Consider the following 20,251-nt stretch of genomic DNA (forward strand, 5'->3'; position numbering starts at 1 on the left):
GCGATTTGACAAAATCGATTCTTAGTAAATTTTCGATTTCCAATTATACCAATGTTATTTGGACAATGATTAAAGCGATGGTGAATTGCCGCGATTTGGAGTACAAAATTGCATTGGACATGCGACTTCCATGCGAATGAATCCTTAGTTAATTTGCAAATTGCAAAACTGTCTTTCCGCAAAAAAAAAAAAATCAACAAAAATCGACCTTTAGTAAATTCCCCCCAATAATTAAAAGCCAATGATCTCGGCTAGTAGTGGTCACTATCTGCATAAACAAAGAAGAGGCATTAACACACCCACTAAATCAAGCAAGATTAACAGTGTATAATATGGGGGTCATTCCGAGTTGATCGTAGCTGTGCTAAACTTAGCACAGCTCCGATCAGGAACACAGACATGCGGGGGGACGCGCAGCACAGGGCTAGTCCGCCCTGCATGTCAGTCCCTGCCCTGTCGCTGAAGTACAAAAGCATCGCACAGCAGCAATGCTTTTGTACTTCAGGAGTAGCTCCCGGCCAGCGCAGCTTTTGCGCACTGGCCGAGAGCTACTCGTCGCTGCCCGACTCCCCTGCACGGTCCGGCCACGCCTGCGTTGGCCAGACCGCGCCCACAAAATGGTAGCCAAATGCCACCGTGCCTCCCCCTCCGGCCCAGCAACCGCCTCTGCCTGTTAATCAGGCAGAGGAGATCGCTAGACAATGACAGCCGTCGGCTGACAGCCATGTGTCGGCGCACTGCGGCGCCGGCGCATGCGCAGTTCTGACCTGATCGCTGCGCTGCGATAAACTGCAGCGAGCGATCAGGTCAGAATGACCCCCATAGTGAGAATACCTGCTGCTTATGAATAAGGGTTGCTAGAACTCATACAATAAGAACAAAAAAAATAAAAATAAAACAAAAACAAGAGCTCAAACAATAAGACTTAGTAGTATTAATTATGTAACATGCATAAATTTATTAAAATTAGTACAGTAAATATAGGTTCACAAATAATATAAATATATAGCAAATAAACTGAGTGCAAAGGATGTAGCTATGGGGACCCACACACAATATAATGGAATCTTTATTTTATAACATAAGTTCAACTGATTCCCAAATATATACAATGTACTGTTATGACATATAACCAAAATATGTCTCCATAAGGAAAGTTATCCTCACCAGATGGGCCCATTTATCAAAGTATATTTGCGGCTACATCCGGGGGGGGGGGGGGGGGGGGGGGTTAGCCGCAAATATTAGGGATTTCCTGAATGTATGAAGGAAGGATCGCAGCAGGTATCTCAGATACATGTTGCGATTCCTCCATTGACGCCCGCGGCCGCTATGGGGGATGCGATGCTGTACGATTTACAGTATATAACAGTACAGTAACTCTCCCTGTAAACATAATGTACACCAGTAGAGGGCACACCGTTCTCATACAGTGCAAAATACGTTCAGAAGTGGAAATCACGTACCCAAACACCTTCATAAAGACACATCACTCTAACATTTCCTTTAACCTTACCACGATGAATGTCTGAGTGGCACTGGCTCCCCCAGCTACTGGAGTTCCAGGGGCCTGCTCTTCACAGAGAACATACTCTTGTAGTTATTAAATAAAGGGCAGCTATACTAAGCCTTGGAGAGAGATAATGTGGAGAGATATAAAGTACCAACCAATCAGTCCCTAACTGTCATTTTTCAAGCACAACCTGTGCATGGTAGTTAGGAGCTGATTGGCTGGCATGCTAAGGGTGGGTACACACTAGCCCAATGTTGGTAGTGCATATCTGCACAACAAATTGTCTACATCATGCAGTGTGTACCCACGACTTTGTGCTCCTGCAGGTTGCATGCAACATGTTCCGGGCGGCCCTGCTGCATCAGAAGAAATCGCATGCGATCCAGTGCATATTAATGAAGGACGGAGCAGTGATCATTCTGTCATTCATTAAATCTTTCTGGTGTGTATGGGCAAACGGGCATTGTCCGTCTGTTACGCATGAGGAATCTTCTTTCCGAAGGATCTGTAGCCTCTGACGATCTTTGGGCAGTGACCCTTGGACACCCCGGGTTAAGAATCGCAGAACTCACCAGCAGGTCTTCTTGCCTATAATAAACGCTTTTCCCACAAGGCGTGATGTGCATATGGTACTGGGATGCCACCAGGACATATGCCACCTGTGGTAGTCCGAGCATAACCTCGGAGTGACCCGAGTCATTGCAGATTGAACGACAGACCCAAAGAAGAGAGACAGAAGACAAAAGAAATAGACGTCATGGTTAGAACTTACCGTTGATAATGTGATTTCTCTTATGTCCACAGGTATCCACAGGATAACATTGGGATATGCCGGAGCGACAGCGGAAATGGCACCAAACGGTCACAAGCTTTCTGGCCTCCCAGGATGCATCGGGGCTTCTCCATATAATCCCGCCCACTGACTCAGTCAAATCAGTTCTTTCCACAGCAACTAGGCAGGAGCATCAGGTAGAAACCTATTCAGGCGATAAGAACACACATGCACACCCTTCCATGCAAGAGGGAAGAGGTTTAGTGATTGTAAAGATCCTCAAATCAGGTGCGTCAGGGTGGGATCCCTGTGGATACCTGTGGACATAAGAGAAATCACGTTATCAACGGTAAGTTCTTACCATAACGTCTATTTCTCTGGCTGGGTCCACAGGTTATCCACAGGATAACATTGGGATTCCCAAAGCCAGTTTTAGTGGTGGGGCACTCCTGATTACACAGGAGAACCTTTCGCCCGAATTCTGCGTCATGAGAGGCAAAAGTATCCAAGGTATAATGTCTGATGAATGTGTTTATGGAAGACCATATGGCTGTCTTACAAATCTGTTCTGCCGAAGCACCATGTTGTGCTGCCCATGAAGGACCTACCTTACGTGTAGAGTGAGCAGAGACATTAGCCGGAGTAGGGAGATCTGCACGAGAATAAGCTTCTGATATTACCATTCGGAGCCATCTTGCCAGCGTCTGTTTACTAGCAGGCCATCCTCTTCTATGAAATCCGTAGAGGATGAAGAGAGAATCTGTTTTTCTGATGGCACTAGTACGATCTATGTAGATTCTTAATGCTCGGACTACGTCCAGCGACGCTTCTCCAGCAGAAAGTCCCGATACCTGAAAAGCTGGGACTACAATCTCTTCGTTAAGGTGAAACTTTGAAACCACCTTCAGAAGATAACCAGATCTAGTTCTGAGAACTGCTTTATCTGGAAAAAAACTTAGGAAAGGAGACTTACACGACAGTGCTCCTAAATCTGATACTCTTCTAGCTGAGGCCATTGCCAGTAGAAAGAGTACTTTAGCCGTTAACCATTTAAGATCTGCTCTCTTAAGTGGTTCAAATGGAGGTCCCTGAAGGAATTTAAGAACTAGATTCAAATCCCAGGGAGCTGCAGGAGAAACAAATGGAGGTTGAATATGTACAACTCCCTGAAAGAAAGTACGCACATCCTGTAAGTCAGCAATCTTTCTCTGCAACCATACAGTTAATGCTGATACTTGAACTCTCAAGGAAGCTACCTTCAATCCTTTATCCAATCCTGCTTGAAGAAAATCCAAAATCCTGATACTATAAAAGATCTTGGATTCAAACTTTTTTCACTACACCAATGAATATAGGCTTGCCATATTCCATGATAAACACGAGCTGAAGGTTTTCTTGCTCTAAGCATAGTTTGAATTACTTGTTTTGAAAATCCTCTAGCTTCTAGGATAGAGGTTTCAACAGCCACGCCGTCAGACAGACGATCTAGATTGCTGTGACAACAAGGACCCTGCATTAGCAGATCTGGACGTTGATGGAGCAGAATTGGTGCTTCCACGGACATCCTTAGTAGATCTGTGTACCAATGCCTTCTTGGCCAAGCTAGAGCTATTGGGATTATGGCTCCTTTTGCCTGCTTTATTTTCCTCACTACTCTGGGTAACAGAGAGATTGGAGGGAACAGATATACCAGATGAAATTTCCAATTTACTGACAGTGCGTCTACAAGGACCGCTCCGGGATCCTTTGTTCTTGATCCATACCTCGGAACTTTGTTGTTTAGACGAGACGCCATGAGGTCTATCTCTGGTAGACCCCATCTGTTCACTATCATCTGAAACACTTCTGGGTGTAAGGCCCATTCGGTTTCCTGAATGGTGTGTCGACTGAGAAAATCCGCTTCCCAGTTCAGTACACCTGGAACAAACACTGCTGACAATGCTGGAAGATGGAGTTCTGGCCGCCTTAGTATGGGAGTTACTTCCTCCATCAATCTTTTGCTGTGAGTTCCTCCCTGATGATTGAGGTACGCTACCGCTGTTGCATTGTCTGAGCGTATCTGGACTGGTCTTCCTTGCAGACTGTCCTTTGCCTGAACTAGAGCCATATAAATGGCCCTTATTTCCAACACATTTATTGGCAGCCGACTTTCCCTTATGGTCCATTTTCCCTGGAACCAAAGGCTTTCGAGTAAAACTCCCCAGCCTTGAAGACTGGCATCTGTTGTCAGGACTTGCCATTCCTTTATCCAAAAGGGTCTCCCCTTGTTTAAATGGTCTGTCTGTAGCCACCACGCTAGAGACCTTTTTACGGTTACTGGAAACTTTATCATTTGCTTTTTTATTGTCTGATGATTTCCGTTCCATTTGGTCAGAATAAGGTGCTGTAAAAGTCTGGAGTGGAATTGCGAATATTCCACCATGTCGAAGGTTGACACCATCAGACCCAACAGTCGCATTGCTGCATGGACTGACATTGTCTGAGTGTGTAACGCCTCCTGAGTCATGACCTGCACCGTGGCTATCTTTTTTTCTGGTAAGAAAATTCTCTGTAGACCTGAATCCAATATGGCCCCCAAATGAACCATCTGCTGTGACGGATTCAGAGACGACTTTTCCCAATTTATGAGCCACCCGTGTCTTTGTAGACAAACTACTGTCTGTTGAAGATGGCTCAAAAGTAATTCCTGCGAATGTGCTAGGATTAACAAGTCGTCGAGGTATGGAAATATTCTTATACCCTGCTTGCGGAGATAAACTGCCATTACCACCATAATTTTGGTAAACACCCTGGGTGCTGTTGCTAGCCCGAAGGGCAAGGCTTGGAACTGAAAATGTTGCTGGAGGATGGCAAACCTGAGGTAACATTGATGAGACCTTGCTATAAGCACATGTAGGTAAGCATCCTGTATATCCAGAGATACAAAGTAATCTCCCGGTTCCATAGCCAACACTATGGAGCGTAACGTCTCCATGTGAAACCTTGGAATCCAAATGTATTTGTTTAACATTTTGAGATTGAGAATTGGTCGGAATGACCCATTTGGTTTCTGAATCAAAAATAGATTGGAGTAAAAACCCTGTCCCCGTTGTGATGGGGGTACCGGGACAATCACACCCGACTGAAGCAATTTCTGAACTGCTTCTTGTAGGGCATTGGCCTTCGACTCTATACGAGATGGGCTGGTGCAAAAAAATCTTTGAGGAGGCTGCCTCCTGAATGGGAACCCATAACCCCGAGATACCACCTTCTGCACCCAAGCATCTGTCGTCGACTGTTGCCATATGTGTGCAAAATGAAGGAGTCGGCCCCCAACCCTGGAATCCTCCAGGCAGAGGCCCGTCTCTTCAGGCTGATGGTTTCTGTTCAGGCTTGGAAGCTGGCTTTCTACTCGCCCATTGCTTCCTACCCCTGGCTGATCTATTGAACTGGGGTTGCTTAGACTCCTCTTTAGCCTTTGCTTTGCCTTGCCATCGAAATGGCCGAAACTTTGAACCCCTAGTCTTAGGGTTATAACTAGCCGAAAATCTGACCTTTTTGGATTCAGCTTCCGATTCTAGAATATCTGACAATTGTTTCCCAAACAATATATTACCAATGAAAGGCAATGCTTCCAACTCTTTCTTGGATTCTGCATCTGCTTTCCAAGTACGTAGCCAAACTGCTCTACGAGCGGCTACTGTCAAGGCTGATGCTTTAAAAGCAATCATACCAATATCAATTGCTGCTTCTTCCATATATTGGGCAGCTTGTCTTAAACGGCCTAAATTATACTCCTGCTCCCTATTAGGAGGGGAGAGGCCATTCTCTAGTTCCTCCATCCATTCTACCATTGCCTTTGCCATCCAGGCTAAGGCCATAGCAGGCCTTAGCACTGCTCCTGAGAGAGAAAATATATTTTTCAAGAAGCTATCTACCCTTCTGTCTGTGACATCATTTAAAGAGGTAGACGACAATGGCAAAGCAGATTTATGCACAAGTCGCAGTACATGCGTATCTACTTTAGGAGGAACTTCTCTTTTTGAACAATCCACAGCTGGAAATGGATAATAAAAATCCTATTTTTTCGGAATCTTATATTTTTTACTGGGCGTAGCCCAGGATTCTTCCATCATTTCCGTCAGATCCTCTGACGCTGGGAATTCAGTCTTAACTGTTTTTGTTCGTTGAAACACAGGTGCTTTAGATTTTGACACTGTTTTGGCTGTTTCCTCCAAAGAGAGAATAGCCTTCATTGCAACAATAAGTTCAGCTACATCCTCTGAGCTGAAACTCTGCGATTGATCATGATACGGAGTATTTGAATATACTGTATCATCATCTGTTGTATCATCTTGTGTAGTCTGCAACATAGACGTATCTGTCTTAGTCTTACCTGTACCTTGGTTACTTGTAGAAGCTACTGGAACCAAACCATAGGAAGGGAGCTGCATGTATGGGTTAATAGTGTAACCTATTCCCCGGGGTGGCACTGCCGGAGTTAATCTGTCCGCTATTGAAGACAAAGTCTGTGCGAACATACTCCATGGTGGCTCTGCTGGTTGTTGAACCAATTCTTGTTTTTTACTTTGCTGAAAAGCAAAACAGTTCGCACATAACCCCTCATAAGTGACCAACTGGCCTATACCAATTAACCCTGTTTTACAAGATAAACATGTTAAGGATGTAGGAGTGCCTGATAAATTCTCCTCATCACTTTTGCCGCTCACAGACATGGTATTAATCTGTTTTAATGACTACACAATTTGTGACTGAAAATCACCTATATATAAATATATAGAAGTGAGATCAATCTGACCACAACCGTGCACCTGAATTGAGGTTCAGAACAGAACTGACAACATATAAAAGTCAGCACACATACTAGCAGTCAGTCACATGTTAAAACATTAAACATTGTCATATGAGAATACAATCACCATCAAAATAACTTACAAGTAAGTAGGAAAATTGTATTTCTGTTTTTAACTGTTTTTTTTCAAACATAACATGCAGAAACAACAGTAATATACAGGTCTCAAATGCAATATGTACCAACATTAACAATTCATACTAACAAGTAGAGAGAATTTTAGTACTGTATAGTGTATAACCCTTCCTCCATAGAGCGGGATACAGGGAGACTCACCACACTTCCATATCCATCAATACGCTCGCAAGACACTGAGTGGATTCAGACGCTACTGGTGTACACTGCCGTTCTGATAACTGATGAAAAGACACGGGCGCTCACTAACGGACACGGACGCTCAGTGAATGCCACGTGTATGCAGACGCTAAGGCCTGCGACTCGGTCCGGCAACTCTAGTGTACACAACCGCAGCGTCTAAGCTGCGACCGAGTACCCTCGTGGTAGCGTCAGAGACGGAAGTGAGGTAATTCAGTTCATGGACGGGAGACGCGCGGAAACTGGTCATGAACTTGGGGGAGGGGCGGCCAGGAGAGCGTCTAATTCCCCCCTGTTGACTTAAACTCTAAGGATCGCGGCCTCAACCTAGTCCTGGCGCCTATGATCCCTAAAGCATAGCGCTGTCGCACCTAAGAGTGGTCGGCGCATCAACACACTGTTTGTAGTCTCCACCAATACAGTGTAGCTGTGTCCGGAACCCCTAGTAAGAGGAAATCCATTGACTTACCTTCTCCCCATGCTCCGGCCACAGCCTGGATACGTCTGCTGGACCTGCTAGAATCATCCGACACAGACGCCCGTCGAGACAGCACTATACCGCGAAGGTAATCGTTGTTGCGACCTATGGGGAGTTGTTGGAGCGACTCTTTCTAATATGCGTTTAAGACGCTGTTAAGAAAAGTCACTAAAAAAAATATAATAAGACTATAAAAATAAAATAATAAAAGCTTCAGGCTGCTATTAACAGCAGCCCAATGACCATGGTCCGGCTCCTGCCGCACCAAACAAAAAACTGATTTGACTGAGTCCCGGGGGATTATATGGTGAAGCCCCGATGCATCCTGGGAGGCCAGAAAGCTCGTGACCGTTTGGTGCCATTTCCGCTGTCGCTCCGGCATATCCCAGTGTTATCCTGTGGATAACCTGTGGACCCAGCCAGAGAAAGAGGGTGGTACTAATTGCCAGGAAAAAATGGGGAGATCCAAAGAAGTAAAGACTAGAGTGTGGGGTCCAGGGTTGGACTGGCCCACAGGGGTACAGGGGAAACCACCGGTAGGCCCCACTGCATGGGGGCCCACTTCCTCTTCTAGGGATCAGGTTCCAGACTGTACACTTGTATTATACATTATACATATGTTACCTTATCCTGCACAGGAGTATGGTGTATTTTCTACACTGCATTGACATTATTCATCTGGTACATTATCATGCATGCATTAGCAGTATTTACTATACTTTACTATACTATTTACTCTCTAATGACCAGCTAAACCTTTGTGGCAGCTGGCCACGCCCCCTCTGAAGGTTGGCTACACCCTTAAACATAGGCCCCTATAACGTAATTCCCTGGTGGGTCCTTCATGCCCCAGTCCGACACTGGTGGGGTCGAGGACAAGACAGAAGAAACAAAGTCTTGAATGCAATGGGGATAGGGAGGCCAATCCCGGGATCGGGATCGGCGGGATCCCGGGATTTGGGCCCAAAAATGCCGGGATTTGAATCCCGGGATTGGAGCATCCAATCCCGGGATTCACGGGATTACACTGCGCATGTGCGGGAGGGAGTGTGTGTAAGTAATACTACTTACACTTAGGCGGGCGGCAGCCATAGACGAACGCTGAACGCGGCGGCACTTCAAATGTGGCGCCGGCCGCCAGCCAATCAGAGCTGGCGGACCGGCAGCCAATCAGGGAAGCTGCCGCGGCAGCCAATCAGGAGCGACTGCTGCGGCCGCTTCCCTGATTGGCTGCTGGTCCGCCAGCTCTGGTTGGCTGGCGGCCGGCGCTTCATTTGAAATGCCGCCGCATTCAGTGTGTCCATGGCTGGCGCCCACCTAATAGTAAGTGATATTACTTACACCTACCCTCCCTCCCGCGCCGCTACCAACCCTCCCCGCTACCTACTGTACATCCTCCCGCCCAGCTACCTACACCCTCCCGCCCAGCTACTTACACCCTCCCGCCCAGCTACCTACACCCTCCGCACCGCTCCCTACACCCTTCCGCCCAGCTACCTACCCTCCAGTGCTGCTCCCTACACCCTTCTTCACTGATCCCTACTGCAATCCCGGGATCCCGGGAATCCCGGGATTGATCGTTTTTCAATCCCGAATCCCGGGATTGAAAAAACGGCCCGGGATTGGCCTCCCTAAATGGGGATATGAGAGTACACGACTGAGAGAGCTCAGAACCAGCAGATGGAATACTGGAAACGGTAGCACAGGAGAAAGAGAACACAGAAAAACACAAAACACTGCTATTAATAGACAGGAGGTGGCATTAGCGAGGATAGCAAACAATCAGTTGTGACAGGTTGTGTTACTGGCACGGGGCTGGACACAGGAACTCCGCAGGAGACGTTAGCAATGAAACCAGCAGAGGAGTCCACAAGCTAGTACTAGAACCAACTGACAGGGGCTCCCACTGCAGCCAGAAACTATGACCAGCACAGAGTGAGAGGCAGGCCAGGAAGGTAAGGGGAGCATGAGCCAATCAGCAAATCAATGAGGACAAGCCTCTCCTTAAGTACAATTTAATGCAGCTGCTCCTCAGCACGTCCCTGCTGTCCTGTGAGTGCCTGGCATCTGTCGGTCTGTGTAACCAGGCAACTCACTAGGACGCTGGGTGGAAGTTCTCCCCACCCACCGCAGGCTGAGCGTCCTGGTTACTATGGAACCGGCAGCTGGGGACAGAAGGATGCAAGCGTCTCGGTCGCTTGGCAATGACCGGATGCTGCCGGAGACATGGGCTGTGGCCCGCAACAGCGCAGTGACACCATCTTCCTTGGGTTTTAACCACCTGAGGCTTAGTACGTCTCCCCCCTAGTTGACCTGATAGTTTCTATAGCTTTAAATATGGAAAAATCTGTTACAAGAAACACAAAAACTTGCTGAATTAGTAGAGTCAAACTATATACACACTATGCAGAAATCGGGCCAAGAAGACAATTTTTAGCTGCACGCTCCAATAATTTTAAACTAGGTAAACACTTTGATTGTTTGGATCGTACCAACAATCAGGGCGATTTTTCAGCAGATTGAAGGGCCCAATATCCCTGCTACAATTAAGCATATTTATATTTTTTTAAAGTAACCAATTTTCTTTAAGCCACGCTGAACTTGCATATGTCTGCCCACAAGGAGGATGACGTAGTACAAAAAAAAAATCGACTGACGTTTGGTCAGATTACTGTGAATAGCCACACACTTGTCAATATTGGGAGATTCAGACAGTTATATTTTTTTTTGTCTTGGCTGACCGAAATAATAATTGTAATTGTAGTCATGATTTCTCCGGCTTTGCCGAAAAGCGAAAATGATCATTCATACATACTATACCTTACAACAGGCAAAGCACATAATTACTGGCAAATGGGTCAAAAAATAGTATCGAGTGTATCTTGCTTAATGATGGGTTCCGAGTTGTTCGCTCGCTAGTAGCATTGCACACGCTAGGCCGCCGCCCTCTGGGAGTGTATCTTAGCTTAGCAGAATTGCGAACAAAAAATTCTTAGCAGTTTCTGAGTAGCTCGAGACTTACTCCTACACTGCGATCAGTTCAGCCCGTTTCGTTCCTGGTTTGACGTCACAAACATGCCCTGCGTTCGGCCAGCCACTCCCCCCTTTCTCCAGACACTCCCGCGTTTTATGCTGGCACGCCTGCGTTTTTCCGCACACTCCCAGAAAACGGTCAGTTTCCGCCCAGAAACACCCACTTCCTGTCAATCACACTCCGATCACTTCAACGAGGAAAATTCTTCGTTCGGACGTGAGTAAATCTACTAAGTTTTGTGCTAAAATACTTAGCGCATGCGCACTGCGTACCATGCGCATTTTTGCCTTAATCGCTCCGTTGCGAAAATCGGCAACGAGCGATCAACTTGGAATGACCCCCATTGCCTAATGATTCCCCTCCCGGGCCAGGCCGCCCGACGGTGGGCATACACACTGTGCAATATCGCTAGTGATATCGCACAGTGACGTCATACTGCGGCCGGCCGGAGCGTGCAGCTTTGGACGATGAGTCCAAATTGAGCTGCATGCACGGCCGAGACAGAGGGTCGTTAACGTCGTTGGCTGCGTACACACTGGGCGATATAGAAAACTATATCGCTCAGCAGGGGGAAAATGAGCGATATAGTCTACTATATCGCTAAGTGTGTACCCACCTCTAGACTGATGGCGCAACACCCAAGACTGAATAAAGTTCCAAGAGCATTTGAATCAGGTGATTGGATCTAACCTGCTGCAATCATTCCTCTGGAACGATGGGCTGCCTTGGCAATGAGCTTAGGACAGATACTCGTTCGGATTGGAAAGATGAATCTTTCGTGCACAGACTCGAAATCCAATGTTCTCAGGATTGTTTAATTACTTAAAAAAGTCGGTTGGCCGGTGAGTGAAAGCGTTCAGACCTGTACTTAGGGGTATGGGACTCCGGGTCAACACCAATAAGGTCGACACACCTTAGGCTGACACCGGAAATAGGTCAACAGGGACAAAAGGTCGACATGGACAAGGTCGACATGGAAAAAGGTCGACATGAGTTTTTTTATGTTTTTTGGGTGTTGTTTTCTCCGTAATGTAACCGGGAACCCCAATTAGTGTACCGTGTCCCCTCGCATGGCTCGCGGCTTCGGCAAAGGTGCCTCGCTCCGCTACCGCTGCCCTCAGCACAGGTTACCATACCCAATTGTAGTCCACGTGGATCATAAAGTATGAAAAAGTTCAAAAAATGAAAGAAAAAAAAGTGAAAAACTCATGTCGACCTTTTTGCATGTCCACCTTGTTCATGTCGACCGTTTGTCCCTGTTGACCTATTTCAGGTGTAGACCTAAGGTGTGTCGACCAATTGCCGTCGGCCGTATTGGTGTCGACCTGGAGTCTGGATACCACCTAGCACTATGGAGAGAAACCCTTTTGGATCCAGTGCAGCCTGAAGTAAAATACATCAGATGTGTAATGTACAGACATTGGCCCTCATTCCGAGTTGATCGCTCGTTGCCGTTTTCCGCAGCATAGCGATCAGGCTAAAAATCGGCTGTTCTGCGCATGCGTATGGGCCGCAGTGCGCATGTGCTAAGTACTTCAACACAAAACTTTGCAGTTTTACACAAGGCCGAACAACTGTTTTCTATCGCTCGAGTGATCGGTGAGTGATTGACAGGAAAGGGGCGTTTCTGGGTGGTAACTGACCGTTTTCCGGGAGTGTGCTAAAAAACGCAGGCGTGTCAGCAGAAAACGCAGGCGTGCCTGAAGAAACGGGGGATTGGCTGGCCGAACGCAGGGCGTGTTTGTGACGTCAAAACAGGAACTGAACTGTCTGCAGTGATCGCAAGGTAGTAAGTTTCGAGCCACTCTGAAACTGCATTAAATTACTTAGTAGCAGTTCTGCTAACCTTTTGTTCGCACTTCTGCTAAACTAAGATACACTCCCAGAGGGCGGCGGCTTAGCGTTTGCACTGCTGCTAAAAGCAGCTAGCGAGCGATCAACTCGGAATGAGGGCCTTTGTATGTTGTTTTGGTGCACTGTTACCTTTTAAAAATGTTGTTCTTACAGAAGGCCTGCCGCGGAATCAGGGGGCAACGCTAACTCATGACAAGACACGCTACAGAGGTCCAATCCACTGCGTCAACTGCATACTAAGGAAAGAAGGATTTTCGGGCATGTATCGCGGTGCTGGCGCAATGCTTCTGAGAGACGTTCCCGGTTACTGCCTTTATTTCATTCCCTACACCTATATATGTGAATGGATGACCTTCAGCCACCACACAACACCGAGCGCTTTTTCTGTGTGGCTGGCAGGCGGCATCGCAGGTATGTTCTACCCGCAGGTTTGTTTCATACAAGGAATTTGCAGTAACATTCTCATAAAGACCAGACAACATATCCGCACTCTAATGGGCCCTATACATCGGCGATGTTTCAGATTTGGACGATGTTCGCTTTCAACAATTAACGACCATCGTCCAAAATGGCTTGCTATGCTAAACGAGGGAAAACAAACGAGGAACGACCGCGGGGACGCGCCTCATTCATCGTTGGTACCTAGACACTAAACGACATGAACGATATATCGTTCACTTATGAGTGATATCGTTCATATCGCCCGTGTATGTCGCCAAATGAGTATGGGCATTCATATGAAAGATCTGCATTGAGCTACAGCAGGCAGCTATGGGACACGGGGTATATTTATTAAATTAAATCCCCCGAAAGACATTTGAGGGGGGAAGGTGGTACTAAACTTAAATTACCCAGGCTCTAGAATACAAAGCATTCCAGAATATGGAGCTGATAACTAGTGGCATCTTTAGATGGCGTTAGCCGATATAACCTATGGGCTACACACAGCCACATTTTCCTGGAGAAGGGTCCGTAGGATCCCTCCACGGTAATCTCTGCATGCACACATGCAGTCTTATGGATGTGTCGCAGGCATATTGCAGCATTGGGAATTGGTTGTGAACTCAGATGTGTTATTGCCTACAGTGGAGGCCGCACTCTAACGGAGACTCTGCACCTGGGTTTGGGGCTTTTTCAAGTTTTGATGGTGCATCCAGTGGTTGCCTCTAACGATGCATCAAGCACGATTGTAGCATCTAAAGTCGCGTAAAGTGTACGCCCCAGTCCTTGCACATTCAGATGTAAGGATGTACACCAGGGAGGGGCTTGGATTAGTATTTAGTGGACTGAGATAAAGGACCAGCCAATCAGCTTCCAACTGCCATGTCACATGTTTGAAAAATGCCAGTTAGGAGCTGATTGGCTCCATCCACTGTATCTTCATCCAAGGCTTAGTAAATAGACCCCATAGTCACAAATGCAACTGCGGATAGATACATGTGGGTGCCGCTGCCCCTCTATGTCTTATATAATGCATACCTCCCAACTTTTGATGACATTCAGGCAGGACCCTCGCACGGCGTAGACGCATGCTGTCGAAAAGGCGACGCGACCACAGATGCGAGGGTTTGTGGTGTTGGTTAGGAGGAGCATGACCCTGTTTCCATCATTTTGAGGGGGGTACTCAGCGCTCCCCAAGCAGCTGAGCAGCCCCCTGGCTCATCTCCCTGCACTGTGCATGGCATCTATTCAGAGATCACTCGCTGCTTTGCTCTGCCCAACCTTCCCCCCTGCCTGCGGGACACTGGGATAGTGTCCAAATAGCAGGACTCTCCTGCTGGAATAGGGACAGTTGGGAGGTATGTATAATGGCTTAGGTTTTATTTATGCTACATGTTTAGTGTGCATATGCAGATTCTGCATTTCAATATTTGTATGTACGTTTTATATGCAACACATAATGTATATAAGCAATCTGTCAATATATCAAAAAGTATCTGCTATGAGTTGGAGTTAAAAACCTGTATAACAAACCCAGGGGTCTATTTACTATGCATTGGAGAGAGATAAAGTAGGTGGAGATAAAGTGCCAGCCAATCAGCTCCTAACTGCCATGTTACAGGCTGTGTTTGAAAAATGACAGTTAGCAGCTGATTGGTTGATATTTAATCTCCGTTCACTTTATCTCTCTCCAGTGCTTAGTAAATAGACCCCTGCATTTTTATGAGGTTTTTTTATTTTTTATATTTTTTATTGAAGCTGTCTGTTATTGTGATTCTTTAGTATACTGGTGAAAACACAAATACAAAACAACACGCCACAACTGTTGAATAAAAAGCGTTCCGGTTTCCTCCCACATGCCAAAAACATACCGGCAGGTTAATTGGCTTTCAGAAAAAATTACCGTATATCTTTGAATATAAGTCGACCCGAATATAAGCCGAGGCACCTAATTTTACCACAAAAACCTGGGAAAACTTATTGACTCGAGTATAAGCCTAGGGTGGGAAATGCAGCTCTAGCCGTACACAGCCCTCACACTGCCAGATATGCCCCCACAGTGCCAGATATGCCCTCACAGTGCCAGATATGCCCTCACAGTGCCAGATATGCCTCCTCAGTACCAGATATGCCCCCTCAGTGCCAGATATGCCCTCATAGTGCCAGATATGCCCCCTCAGTGCCAGATATGCCCCCCTCATAGTGCCAGATATGCCCCCCTCATAGTGCCAGATATGCCCCCTCATAGTGCCAGATATGCCCCCTCATAGTGCCAGATATGCCCCCTCATAGTGCCAGATATGCCCCCCTCATAGTGCCAGATATGCCCCCTCATAGTGCCAGATATGCCCCCTCATAGTGCAAGATATGCCCCCTCATAGTGCCAGATATTGGCCCTTCATAGTGCCAGATATGCCCTCATAGTGCCAGATATGCCCCCTCAGTGCCAGATATGCACCCCACAAGTGCCAAATATGCTCCCCCAGTGCCAGTTACTTACCTTCCGCCGCTCCCGCGCTGTCTTGTGAAGGAGGGACACGGAGGGCACAGCGCGCGCCTCTCCTGTGTCCCTCCTGCGTCTCCGGCGGCCGTGGCGGGTCTGTTAAATGAAGTGCCGGTTCTTGAGCCAATCAGAGCTCACGAACGGGTACTTCCTTTAATAGACCCGCCGCTGCCGCCGGAGACCCAGGAGGGACACAGGAGAGGCGCGCGCTGTGCCCTCCGTGTCCCTCCTTCACACTGCACTGCACTGCCCTCCGTGTCCCCACTCCTTCCCTGCACTGACTCGAGTATAAGCCGAGGGGGCTTTTTCAGCACAAAAAAAAAGTGCTGAAAAAGTCGGCTTATACTCGAGTATATACGGTAATTAACCATAGTGTGTATAGGTGACCATGTGATAGGGAATATAGATTGTAAGCTCCACTGGGACAGGGACAGATGTCAGTTACTGATATATTTGCTGGGTAATATGTGTGCACTATTGTATACTGTAAATACCCATTAATACATAAATAAATAATACAAGACATATTCAGCGTTTTGAGCTGTGGAGACTGCAAAATACTTTCTTCCTTCAGTTGGTTACTCACAGTGGGGAGTGTCTGAGTCAGTCAATATCAAGGTCAAACAAAAACTTACATTGTGCAATTTCTGCCTCATTTTTTGCTACCTTCTCCTTAATACATAACAGCATACTGAAACTACAACTTAGGGAGATGTAAGTACATACAAGCAGGCCCACCATCAAGGGGGAATGGTGGGGAATCCAGTCCCGGGCCTTGACTGAGAGGGGGCCCGGATGGCAGTAGTTAGGATCGACAGATACAGGCCAGCTGCGTGCGCACCGGCAGGGCAGGGAGCCATGGAGACACACAGAGCTGTGGTTGTATTCTTTCTATTGAGCCGACCGTGAGCCAATCGAAGCTCATGGACCAGCAGCCAATCGGGAGCTGCCACTCGCAGCTCCTGATTGGCTGCCTGTCCATGAGCTCCGATTGGCTCATGAGCGGCTCAAAAGAAAGAATACAACCACAGCCTCTGTGTACCTCCATCACTGCCTGTGGCCTGGCTCCCGTCGATCTTTACTGCTGCCACTCGGGCCCCCTCAAATTGGTAAGCTTAAGGGGAGCTACGGGCAGTGGTGCAAGTAGAAATATTTTCTTAGTGGTACTGAGTGTCAAAAATGGGCGTGGTCATGTGTTGTGAGGGGGCGTAGCCACATGCTGCTAGTGGGAGTGGCTACATGACACTAGCGGCATGGCAACACAACACAGCCCTTTTTTTTTTTATCTAGAGGCAAGGCTAAAAATATATAGTAATGCCTCCAGAATATTAGAAATATATAGTGATACCTCCAGTATAATAGAAATATATAGTAATGCCCCCAATTTAATAACAATATATAGTAATGCCTCCATTATAACAGGAAAATACAGCCACTGTCCCACTCCCTGTAACACTGACAAAGTGGGAGGAGCCGTCATGCTGCCAAGCACCATTGTCTTGTTTCTTTGTGACACATTATAATTGTGGTAATGGCAAAATTATTATTATCTTTTATTTATATGGCGCCACAAGGGTTCCGCAGCGCCCAATTACAGAGTACATAAACAAATAATCAAACAGGAAATCAGCAACTTACAGTTGACGACAATATAGGACAAGTACAGGGTAAATAAACATAGCTACATCAGCAGATGACACTGGAATAAGTATCAGGTGGCAGAAGACTGCTGGATTTGGTGCAGTTGAAGATTATTAAAGTAAGAAAAGGGTAAGCACATGAGGGAAGAGGGCCCTGCTCGTGAGAGCTTACATTCGAGACAGATGGGGTACATAGAGAGCGTGGAACAGAGGTTTAGGATGAGATTTGGCTGGGTTTGGTGAAGAAGTGGGTCTTGAGAGCCCGTTTGAAGTTTTGTAGAGAGGTGGAGAGTCTGAGGGGGAAAGGTAGGGAATTCCAGAGAAGTGGTGCAGCACGTGAAAAATCTTGGAGGCAGGAGTGGGAGGAAGTAATCCGTAGGCAGGAGAGTCGGCGAGCATTAGCAGAGCGAAGAGGACGGGTGGGAGTGTAAAGCGAGATAAGATCAGAGATGTAGATGGGAGAGGAGTGGGTGAGGGCTTTGTAAGCAAGTGTGAGAAGCTTAAAATGGATTCTGAAAGGGAAGGGGAGCCAGTGAAGGTCTAGTAAGAGAGGAGAGGTGGACGTAGTGCGTTTGGTGAGGAAAATGAGCCGGGCAGCAGCATTGAGGATAGATTGGAGTGGAGAGAGGTATTTGTCAGGAATGCCAGTCAGGAGGAGATTACAGTAGTCCAGTCTGGAGATGACCAGTGAGTGGATAAGAGTCTTAGTAGCATCCTGGGTCAGAAAGGGTCTGATCCTGGAAATATTTTTTAGATGAAAACGGCAGGTTTGTGAGAGGTGCTGAATGTGTGGTTTGAAGGAGAGGGAGAAGTCAAGGATTACTCCAAGACAGCGCACTTGGGGGGTAGAGGAGATAGTAGTGCCATCAATAGATAATGAGATTGTAGGAGGTGAGGTTATGCGGGAGGGAGGGAAGATGATCAGCTCGGTCTTAGACATGTTAAGTTTAAGAAAGTGCTGGGACATCCAGGAAGAGATAGCCGAGAGACAGTTGGAGATACGAGTGAGGAGAGTAGGGGAGAGGTCTGGAGAGGAAAGATAGATTTGAGTGTCATCAGCATAGAGATGATATTGGAAACCAAAAGAACTAATGAGCTTACCTAGTGAGGACGTATAGAGAGAGAATAGAAGAGGACCAAGGACAGAACCTTGGGGTACCCCTACAGTTAGTGGAAGTGAGGGGGAGGTGGAGTCATGAGAGGAGACAGAGAATGAACGGTCAGAAAGGTAGGACGACAACCAAGAGAGGGCAGTGTCACGCAGACCAATGGAGTGAAGGATTTGCAGTATTTGTGTGGTAGTGGGTACTGCGTACCCGCTGCCAAATTCTTAAGGGTACTCCGTACCCGAGCGTACCCGCATACTTGCACCACTGGCTACCGGGCGGCGTGTGTGGTGGTGGTGGTGGGGGGGGGCCTGCCAAATTTGTCACTCCCAGGCCCCATCATTTTTGATGGCAGCCCTGCATTCAAGTTTTACAGAGAAGGAACACCCACAATTGGATATTGAAATATAAATGAATTAGGTGCATTAACAAAGGAAGTTCTACGGCCACTCAAAGGTTGATAACACACGCAACCAAATGAACAGTTGGTACCAGTGGGCACTTATCTGGCCTTATCATTTCACAAAACCAACACCAAAAATAAGATCTTATGAGTAATATTAAAATAGCATAACTGGGGATTGTCTACCTAAATTCTGGGGCATCTGGAATCCCTGAGACTTATTCTGTCGGATGCCAGGAAAAGGAGACCTTTGATCCCTTAACACCAGTGAAACTATCATTTCCTTTTAAACTCCATTTCAACCATCAGTGAATTGCTTGACAATTAAGGGCCCATACATCAGCAATGTATTGAAACAATTCCCTGTTCTGTTGATGACTGAATTGATTGATTGGTAAATTTCAATATGTTGGGCAAGCGTGATTTGCCGATTCTGACCCAAAAATGATCAGAATCACTGAGTAGGGGATATTTTAATATGGTATATTTTGCTGATCCACCAAGCAATTGGCAATCATCGGAGTCCACCGATCGGTGAATTGGATCGCCAATCGGTGGATCAGATCAGCATCAGCGATCAGTGTTTTGCCCTCTAACATTTATGGGCGGCATTAGTCAGCTGAGTAGATGCAGAAGGAGATAAATCCTGCAAGCGTTATAAGTGTGATTGCCCTTACCCATCTCAGTTTTATTTCTGAGACTTAGCTGATTGAGATAAGAGTATGTGACTTTTTTTTAAATCGCAAACACAGGGCTGGAGATTTTGTCCTGCTCTTCCACATGGAAAAGCACATCAGATGCTGAGGCTTGTTGAGATTATGTAAGGCTAAGGCCAGTATGTGAGGCCTGCATGCTTGCATAAGCCCAACAAATTAATCATTTATGAGTATTTTCATCAACACAGGTTAAGTTTACATTGAAGGAAGGACTAATTAGCATAAAGGACCAGAAAAAAACCCAGATCTATAATTGTGGAGACATAGGATACACAGACTATTCTCTCGAGTGCCAGTGAGTACCTGGGGTCTCCAGTTAAACTATAGAGCCAATAGTGTTTAATGAAGAAATGGTTACTATTACCCATTAAGAGATGATAACCCAGGCCTGGAATCTCTACAATATCCACTAATTAGAGTTCTACAAAGAAAAAACAAAGTCTTCATAGTAGACCAAGTAGTTAAAGGTCTTATTAATAAAGAATATAAGTTGTGTGAATAAAAGATAGTACAATATTATAAGACTTAACTGTATATAGAAATTTCAGCTTGAAAAACTTCTAAAAGCTCAGATACCCAAGATTAAACTTATCTGTGTTAAATTCACAATAGCAAACAGATTGA

At 46.4% G+C, this 20,251-nt stretch overlaps 1 protein-coding gene across 1 annotated transcript in view; it reads left to right on the plus strand.

The window, feature by feature from the left end:
* Positions 1–20,251, plus strand: part of SLC25A48 (solute carrier family 25 member 48) — a 162,471-nt gene that overhangs the window by 54,469 nt on the left and 87,751 nt on the right. Inside the window, exon 5 of the mRNA XM_063928741.1 lies at positions 12,972–13,229. Coding sequence (XP_063784811.1) covers positions 12,972–13,229 — 258 coding nt within the window. The remainder of the gene's footprint in view (positions 1–12,971; positions 13,230–20,251) is intronic.

This window comes from Pseudophryne corroboree, chromosome 6 (genome assembly GCF_028390025.1).
Source record: "Pseudophryne corroboree isolate aPseCor3 chromosome 6, aPseCor3.hap2, whole genome shotgun sequence".
NCBI lineage: Eukaryota > Metazoa > Chordata > Amphibia > Anura > Myobatrachidae > Pseudophryne > Pseudophryne corroboree.